This window comes from Crocodylus siamensis, chromosome 6, assembly GCF_052110815.1.
Source record: "Crocodylus siamensis isolate JL-2025a chromosome 6, ASM5211081v1, whole genome shotgun sequence".
Lineage (NCBI taxonomy): Eukaryota > Metazoa > Chordata > Crocodylia > Crocodylidae > Crocodylus > Crocodylus siamensis.
Genome location: NC_143400.1, coordinates 29,889,188 through 29,898,439, shown reverse-complemented (window position 1 = coordinate 29,898,439; position 9,252 = coordinate 29,889,188). Strand labels below are relative to the sequence as shown.

The window sequence follows — 9,252 nt, the reverse complement described above, 5'->3', positions numbered from 1 at the left end:
ACCAGCCACAATCTCTGTTCAGCATCCCATATGTGTGTCTGGGCTTGGCATGTGGGTGGGCATGCTCAGAAGATGCCCCCTCCCCACCTCTAGTGCACTGTCCTCTGGCAGCCTCTGCACGTGACTCCATGGCCCAATGTCTGCTAGAGTGATGGCTCCCAGCCAGCTGCTGGTCTGAGTCTCTGTACACATGCTTCCCTACTCTCCTGAGTGCTTGAGATAGCTCATTGCACTAGGGAGAGATGCTTGCACCAGGATTTCTCTGGGTGCTGTAGAAGAGGAGGCGTTGGACCCACCGACCCTGTACTGCTCCCCTGGATGTAGCCTAGCTGCTTTCCTTCACCAGCTCCCTCAGGCAGACCTCAGTCAGCATGGGAACCCTTCTGAGTCTCTGCTGTGTCTTGTGACTGATCCCGGAGCAGGATTGAATTACAGCAATGGGCTGCCCTCTGATCCACCCTCTTCTGCGAAGGGGAAGGAGAGGCTGGCCCTGGTTTCCTTTGCAAGGCTAGACAGCTTCTCCAGCTGCCAGCATTTTTGCTCTGAGACCTGGAAGAGACTGAGGAGAGGAAGCAAGGACCAGCCCATTGCTGAGCTGCAGGACCGGGGCAGCCTCTTGCCCCTGGATGGCAAGAGCTTGGGCATAGAGTGAGGCTTTGGGGTAACCACCCAGACACAAGGGAATAGCATACCAGCCCTGCTACACAGAGACACCCGAGCGAGGGAGCACCCCAGCATGTCAGCCAGGGGCCAACTGGTTCAGCTCTCAAATCTGAGGAGCAGCCAGGCATATTGGACCGGTCCATACAGGCATTGACAGTCCATCGAGAGGGTCAGTCGTCTCCAGAGGAGTCTCCCCAGAGCCACGGGGCTTCATGCAGGGCCTGCTGGCTCCCAGCTCTCTGCCGACTGCCTCTGACATCAAAGCCAACTCAACCACAGCCTTCTGGTCTGAATTAAGCCCGGCTGCTTGCCGGAGCTGCATTCTTTGAGCTTTGCTCCTGCTTCCCCCTCCAGCCCTGACAGTGCATTCCACCACCCGCTCCACCTCCTGCGTGGGCCGGAAGCATCTGCATCCCACACGGAGCCTGACAGCAGCGCCGAACTGCTGCTCTGTGCCTTCCCACTGGCTGCCCAGGACCCCCAAGCTCTCTCTGCACCCTGCGACCACCCAAGGACTTGAGCCATCACAGGGGGTAGCCTGTCCATCTCCTGGAGCTGGAGAGCAGCCTCCTGGACCCCTGCACCTCCACTGCTCCTGTCAGGGCTCTAGGGGACCCCCTGTGAGGGGGGTGTGAGGTGGAAATGGGGTTGGTTAGAGCCTGCTGCTTGGCATTGCCCTGTCTGCTCCTGGCACTGCTGTGGCCCAATCCAGCCCAACTCCAGACAGTTCTGACGGATGACGAGATTGAGGAATTCCTGCAAGGCTTCCTGAAGGAGCTCTCCCCTGAAGGCGAGGAGAAGACGGATGTCCAGCCCCCCGAGGCTGGGGGGAGGCTGAGACCTGAAGGAAAGGACAAGGACAAGGACAAGGACAAGGACAAGGACAAGGCCAGCAGAGCCCCCACAAAGGTGGAAGGAGGTGAGTGGTGCCAGGGCCACCTTGGCATAGAGGGTCCCAATCCCGGCTGGTGCTATAGGCCATTGTTTCTGAGGGCTCCCTGAGGTTGGTGCTGGGGAGGGCAGTGAGCAGGAAGGGAGCTGGGCAACAGAGTCAGAGCTCAGAAAGCAGGGTCAGGCTGGGGAGTCTACATAGCTGGGCAGTGCTGGGTGGGGGAGGTGGCCGTGTGTGTGCATGGCTGGTGCCTCGTCAGCCTAGAGACAGCTGAGATGCAGACAGAGGCAGGCATGACTGCATCCCACCCCTTTATGCTCCCCTCCTTCATCTGTATCCTGCCTGCCTCTGACCCCATCCCTGCCTCATCCACTTGCACCTCCTCCATGCATTTGACCCAGCAAGTGTGTGGTTTCTCTCCAGTTCCTTTGTGTGGCTCTATCTGCCCCTAACCTCTCGCTCACTGACCCTGCAAGCATTCTCCCATCTCCTCCCAGTGGTCTGCCCAGTTCAGTGGCTTTAGATTCTGTAAACAACAGGAGGCTGGCCCACAGCTATAGCTTGTGGGGTATTCACAGTGTGATACCTCTTATGGGGAATGTGTAGGACTTTGAACTGTCTCTGTCCAGGTCTGGTGGAAAAAAGAGGTGGGGAGAGGGTGTATTTAGTGGAAAGTTTTGTGTTTCCACTGGAAAGCCCCAAAATGTTTTGATCCTCAGAAGGGGTCCCTTGCTCACACCCTTGGTATGGACTACACCCCCCATGATGCCCCACCATGTCTCTTCTGTGAGAGGCCATGAAATACGATAGTCATATGCCCCCAGAGCATCATGGGAGATGAAGTCTGGCTGAGGGGCAGAGCCAGAATGGGGCCCAGGTGCCACTTGAACTACAGCCCCCAGGAGGCACTGTGGTGGTATTTTAACCCAAAATGTTAAGAGTTTGGGGGTATGTGGGGGCTTTATTGACAATCCCCTGAACTTTTCATCCTGCGGAGGCCGAGTCCTCCTGCTCTTAGTGGCACTAGAGGCTTCACTGCACTGCCAGAGCTGGGCATTGACCTAGCTGGTTTGAGAAGCTGCAGTTGCTTACTTGCCTGTTGCTACCTCCTTTTTGGCATGGGGTGGGGTGGCTTGAAGGAGGGGCGATGTGGAGGAAGGGGCACAGCAGAAAGAGGGAGCCCAAAAGGGATGGTTTTGTGTTGCAGCCCAAGTGAGGCCAGAGCTGAAGGGCCTCAGCAGAAATTGCAAGGAGTCCGGGGCTGGGCTAGCAAGGGGCTGTGGGTCAGGGTTGAGGGGCACTGAGAGCTGAGAGGGACCTAGGGCTGGGCCACTCCCTCGGCCCCGGGGTTGAGAGGCACTGACAGAGTTGAGGGGGGCCCAGGGAAGGATATCATAGGACTCTGGGTGGAGATTAAGGGGTGCTGGCAGAGCCATGGTGGGACATTGGGGGCAGCAGTAGAGGGGTGCTAGAGAGAGGCTTGTACTTGGTTTCTGGCCCACACACAGGAACCCATAGGAGCACAGCCTCTCTGGGCTGTGCTGTGGGAGCCAGCTGCCCTCTCCATCCTGTCAGCATTTCCATATGGAGCCCCTCCATGCAGGGTTTGGCACCCGGCCCAGGCCTCAGCAGCAAAACTTCCCCGCTGTGGCTGGGCTATGGCTGCTTCTCTGGGCCCAGGTGGAGGCTGCCGCCTTCTCCCCACAGGCCTGCCAGAGATGTCAGGAGCAGGAAAGCCAAGGTGGTACTGGATGAAAGCAGGCTTCGTAGCATCACCTCCTGGAGCGTTCTGCACCTGGTGCAAGTCAGGCTTCTCTGGGGAGGGGGCTCTGCTCACTGAGGGAGGGCAAAGCAGGTTGAGGTTTTGCACCCCTAGCCTCCCTCCACCAAGAAGGAGCCCCAGTGAGTGTCAGATGTTTGTCAGTGCAGGGCAGGGCTCTGGGTACACAACAGGGGAGCCGAGAGATTGTCTCTGGTACATTCACTCTTCTGTCCCACACAGCAATTAATTTGTGCTCTGGAGTCATAAACCCAGAGGTTTCCAGCTCTCATGGCTAGGAGCAGAGGCATGGACCCAGGACCCATGCCAAGGGAGCAGGGAGATGGTGCTCCAGCCATGGAGGTGGATGCAGGGCCTGGCTGGGGGTGCTTTACTGCTCGCTGCCTAGAGGGCATGCTGCCGCCAAGCTCCGGCTCCAAGCCCGCTGTGCTTCCTTGCCACAGGACGTGGGAAGACTGTTGCTCACTTCTTTGGAATGAGGCTGCGGCTACCAGGGGAGCTGTGGGGTGACAGGGCCATTACTCACCAGCCCCCACTCCTTCCAGCGGCTGCTGGGTCTCAGAGCCAGGCTTCTTGTCTTTCATGAGTGTGCCAGAGCCCTGGATTGCAGTCTCCTGGGTGGGAGCAGGAAAGCCAAGGTGGTACTGGATGAAAGCAGGCTTCGTAGCATCACCTCCTGGAGCATTCTGCACCTGGTGCAGCCGCCATACTCCATGCCACGTCTTGCTCAAAGCAAGAACTCAGAAAACAAGTCACCATCACTCCATTTGGGAGCACCAAAAACCCATCCCTGCTCCTTTCTCTCCACCGGTCTCCTCCTCAACTCAGCCACTTCCTCCTCCTTATCAAACTGGATGACCCTTGAGATCCCTTGCCCAACAGTATGATACCCCTGTCACCCTCTGGAGCCCCAGGGTGCCAGCCTCCATGCTAGGTTCCAACAGGGGCCAGATCTGTGGTGCCAAACAGAGCTGGGCATACTGTTTTGTCCTGCCTCCCTGACAGAGAGAGGGTTTCCCTACACTACAGAAACCTCCCTGGAAGGGGCAAGGGGGAACATTGCCAGAAAGCAAATCTCTGCTTTATCACCGTGGGAACTCCTAAGGAAATCCAATTCATGGAGCTTTCTTCCAACCCAATGAAGGAGCACAAGCTGATCCCATGTGACCCAGCTCCTCCAGTTAGGAGGGTGGGCATTTCAGCCACCCACCACATGTTGTCGAGGAACAAGCACGAAGCCAATGACGGCTCATGGAAATAGCTTGGCACAACGGGCGACACCACCATTGGCAGATGTGCCAAGGCAGGGCTCACCAGACAAATGACTTGGCGGATGGGGCTGGGAGCTCCGCTCCACGTTCAGAAGCCATGAGGCAGGCTTCCAGGCCTTGCCAGAGGGATTGTCTCATAAACCCCAGTAGTGTTAAACCCAACATTGGGCTACTCCTACTGCAGGGGAATCATGTTTTCAAGGTCTCCTTTCCAACTGAGAGAACCAGACATGTCTCTTTTCTTCTGCTGTGTAGACAGAGATTCTGGTGTAATCGTCTGACTTTGGGAGCTGGGGACTTCAGGGAAAACACCCCATTATTGTCATGCTGTTGTACTACCTGAGCACCTAGGAGCCCTGTTGTAAGACTGTAACACTTCTCAGTGGTTCTGTGTGATGGAGCCCACTAGGAGGAAAACAAGTGGGCTGGTGCTGGTGGGGCTGGGTGATAGAAAGCTCCTGGATGTTAAAGAGGCACAAGAGTTATTGCCAAAGGGTGGGAAAATGTCCCACTCAGATGAACATTGAGTACTATCTGAGCTGTGGTAGAGCTGTCTATGGGCCACACAAGGGTATAGATGGCACCAGAGAAAATGGGATGGGATGGGATGGGATGGTGGGTGCCTCACTGCCCTGGTGGGAAGAAGGAGGAGGCCTAGCTGTGGAGACCTGCCTGAGCCTGATTCTTTCTTTTTTCACAGGGACCCCTGGGAAGGTAAAAGAAAAGCCAAAGAAAGGGAAGAAAGAGAAGGGACCCAAACCCACCAAGAAACCCAAGGAGAAGGCACCCAGGGGCTCCAAGAAAGACAAAGAGAAAGTGCCCAAACCCACCAAGAAACCCAAGGAGAAACTTTCTAAGGGCTCCAAGAAGCCCAAAGAGAAAGCTGTCAAGCCCACCAGAAAACCTAAGGAGAAGCCTCCCAAAGCCACCAAAAAGCCATCAGGAAAGAAAAAGCCAGAGGCAACACCCTCTGTCCAACCTGAGAAGGAAGAGAAGGACAGGTACTATCAGCCTGAGCATCCTTTGTTCCCTCCCCCTGCCAGAGAGGAAGATGACTATGGGGTGGCTGAGCCCTCCAGGCTCCCCTCACCGTATGATGATGATGAGGAGAGATCCCGGGTGTACGGGGAACGGGACAGAGGTAAGCCTCACTGGCTGACCAGCTGTGTCACCCATCACTGCACACACACAGCTTGTACCCACCCTGCCTTGACCCACAGCCTGCCCCCCGCCAGCACCCCAGGGGGACATGAGACTCCCGCTGTGCAGGACAGTTTTGCCCTGAGAAGGTCCAGTCAGCAGCTATCTCCCTGATGGCCCTCAGACACAGGGTGAGGAGAGGGGCACTGCTCAGACTACCTTGGGCATGACAGAGCAAAGCCAACACCTGAACTAGCACCTAGGAACTTGCCAGCTCTGCACAAGGGGCTCTTTTCTATATGCTCCAGACTCCTTCCTTTCAGTTCAGGAGGCCATGGATAGCTACATAGACATGAATGCCAATATGTATACAGACACGGTTCTTTAGGTAAATGTGATATCTTTTATTAGACCAACTAAATAGTTGGAAAAAATGTTCTTTGCAAGCTTTCAGGTACAAACTTCAGGCACAAGGAGAATCTGTAGTTTCTTTGTGTTCTCTCCTTGGTAGAATGGAAGCCAGTATGAAAAAAAAAAGTCTGTGAAAATGCAATTGCATGACAGGGAGGATCAGAGGCCTTGGAAGACAGTAGGTGAGAGAAAGGTAGGGGGGAAAGTGGGAAGAATGTAGCTGGTAAGTCAGGTTACCTGGGGTTATCAGATGGTAAGCAGATTACAATGTGCCATGAAGCCAATGTCTATATTGGGGGTCGAACTTGAAGATCTACAAGGTCCCTTCCAACCCTACTTCTATGATTCTATATTAAGTCCATGATTTTTTGTATCCAGTAGATTTATGAAGTGAAGTTTGTAGGCTTGTCTATGAAGCACACTACTAATACAGGCCAGGAGGTGGTTGCCGGCTTCATAGGCTGTATCCTCAATACCTTCTTACTTCAGACCACAGTGGGTTGCATACCCCCATGGGTTACTTCCCCTGAAATAACATCTCGTAGGCCAACCATGGCAACAGAACGGCTCTTGAATTTTTCCTGTTGGCAACTTCCTGGTGTGGCTCCCTTATGTCAGGGGGTCTTGTAGCAGAAATGGAGGAATTAAGCTCACCGGTTCTGTTGCTCTCAGCAGTTGTGTTGTTGGGATGGTGATGCCAAAAGCTACCTGTCAACTGTACTGCAACTGTGCATAAAAAAATGATCATCTCTCCACTTTTACTACAGCCTGTTTCTATCTCTAGGTCAAAAGCTAAAACTAGCAGGTGATTCATAAGAGCAGTTACCAAACCTTGCCACTGGGGGCCATGCTTGTAACCCCAGCTGCAAGTCCTGTGTCTTGCAGTGAGTTTCTGTTGGTCTCACAGCTCACATCATCTCCCCACTCAGATGTGGAGGTTCTCAATCCTTGTGAGCCCAGCTCTGTTCTGCAGAAAAAAGAGGTCCAGGAACAAAGACTCTGTTCCCTTCAGACTGATCTACCACCTCTGCCATTCCTGCTCCTGGTCCATCACCAACCAACTTTATAGGCTGAGATGCATGTAGTGTATGAGGGCCCTTTCAGACTGCAGCAGCCTTGTGGTCTTATCCAAAGCTATGGCTGACCAACACAAGCATAACAGCTTATTTATAAGATGCTGACATTGTCACTATGTTAGTCAAGCACTTCTGGTAATAGCTAACCAACCCCAGACAGAAATGTGATGGTGACACATTTTGTGGTTTGAGTAGCTTCAGGAGATCTTCAGCTTGTTCTTGTCATTTGTACAAGTCATGGCCACAAAGTCATTGAGAAATTCATGGTTTTCCCTTTTTTTTAGTCCAGGAGCCCACTCAGACAGCACTGCACATAGTATTACTGTGAGGTTCTCTAGGTGTTTTTCACCAACATCTACCATGACTGGTATTTGTGCACCTTCTCTTCTCCTAATCCACAAACCTACCACTAATCTTGAAGTTACCAGAGGTAGTAAAAATCCCTGTTTTCACTGCTGGCTCCATACCAGTGCTCCATTTTCTCCAGTTAACATTGGATGCGATTCCAGTGCCCTTTAAATGCTGAAGCTCTGCCCATCTTTTTGGATCTCTAGCAAAAGGTGTTGGATGAAGGTTGCAAAATGTTCCCTGTTTGAGTGCAGCCCTTACTTTCTAACAGCTCTATGTAGTCACACTGCCCTCAAAGCCAACAGCTCGCTCTTCTGAAACTCTGGGTATGTTTTGCGTTGAGCCAGAGTTCATGTTTTTGACACCTGAGGTTGCTTTGTCCTCTGTTAGTCCAGCCGTATCTCTTTCACTTGTAGCACGCTACCATTTAATTCAGACCTTCTTACTTCAGACCACAGTGGGTTGCATACCCCCATGGGTTACTTCCCCTGAAATAACATGCCATTGAGGGGAAGTTTCCTTTCTTTATGGTTTTAGTAGCACTGAGGGGGGGTTTGCAATGCCGCCTCTTTTAAGAAGCATTCATAATCCTATTACTCCAGGTTAAAACTTACTGCATCCACTTATCAAGAACCTCATTCTACTCCTTGCTTATTGGTTTCTGAATAGATTCTGTAGAGATGCTACTGCCTTCTCCAGGGATTTGATGTTGTCCTCTGCAGGCTGATGATTCCCCAAGTCCTCTGGCATTGCCCTCAGGAGGGGACAGTCCTGCTTTTACTCCACATTTGCAGTGGATGCCTCTCTTTGCTCTGTTTTCTACCAGGTTGGCTCTCGAACCAACAGTCATCCTCACAGAGGCTTTCTCACAGCAAAGGCTGGTGGCCTCAGAGTGTTCTCCAAGTGGACCTGACCACCAGCTTACCTACCTGCTGCATGCATCATGGGATCTCCCAGGGTCTTGTATGTCACAACTTCTAGGGATGCCTCTCTAGCTTCACGTCAGCAGGAAGTGAACAAAACCAGGTAGAAAGCAAAATAGCCTTTATTCCCTATCAGTTGGATGGTCCGTCCAACTACAAGGCGGCAATATGTGCTTATTTCTTTGGACCATCCAGTTACAAGCTAATGTGTCGATGCACACAAATGGGCACTATGCATTTCTCTTACCTATCAATGCATTACCATGTCAGTCCTCTTTCCCTGACTGTCTGTCAGTCTTCCAAGTCTCTTAGGAAGTATACCTTAATTGAGGTATACTGCTGAGAGAGTATTTCCAGTCACTTCTTAACCACTCAGCACACTGACACCTTTAGGGTATTTACCACATCTTTGGTACCTTGTCAAGCAATCTTAAGAGAGCAAACACTTTATAGCTGGCACTACTGACAGAGTGATCTGAAGTAAAGGAACCTCTGGCAATGCATCGTTCTGGGTGGTTTTGTTTGCAGGACAGCCTGGCCACATGGTGGAAACTATTCCCCAACTACCCAAGTCCAGTTCGTTTTGCAGACGCTGCAGACGCTGCTTTGGAAATGATCTCACTTTCTTTTTGATTCCAATTGTAAAGGCTTTGGGGAGAGTTGATGCTGGTAGACTTTCCATAATTTCAGCCTGTTGGTTTAATAGAAGCCAGTAGACGGTGATGCAGCAGGTTATAAATTTTAGCCC

At 52.5% G+C, this 9,252-nt stretch overlaps 2 protein-coding genes across 4 annotated transcripts in view; one reads left to right on the top strand and one right to left on the bottom strand.

The window, feature by feature from the left end:
• The first annotated feature begins 520 nt into the window (after window positions 1-520).
• Window positions 521-9,252, top strand: part of AEBP1 (AE binding protein 1) — a 20,155-nt gene continuing 11,423 nt past the window's right edge. For both annotated transcript variants that reach the window (XM_090050594.1, XM_090050593.1), the window contains exons 1-2: window positions 521-1,582; window positions 5,307-5,747. In XM_090050594.1, coding sequence (XP_089906720.1) covers window positions 1,306-1,582; window positions 5,307-5,747 — 718 coding nt within the window. In that variant the 5' untranslated portion in view covers window positions 521-1,305. The remainder of the gene's footprint in view (window positions 1,583-5,306; window positions 5,748-9,252) is intronic.
• Window positions 6,157-9,252, bottom strand: part of POLD2 (DNA polymerase delta 2, accessory subunit) — a 26,444-nt gene continuing 23,348 nt past the window's right edge. Inside the window, exon 10 of one of the 2 annotated variants that reach the window (XM_090050597.1) lies at window positions 6,157-9,195. In XM_090050597.1, coding sequence (XP_089906723.1) covers window positions 9,191-9,195 — 5 coding nt within the window. In that variant the 3' untranslated portion in view covers window positions 6,157-9,190. The remainder of the gene's footprint in view (window positions 9,196-9,252) is intronic. The other variant, XM_090050596.1, reaches the window with a different exon arrangement.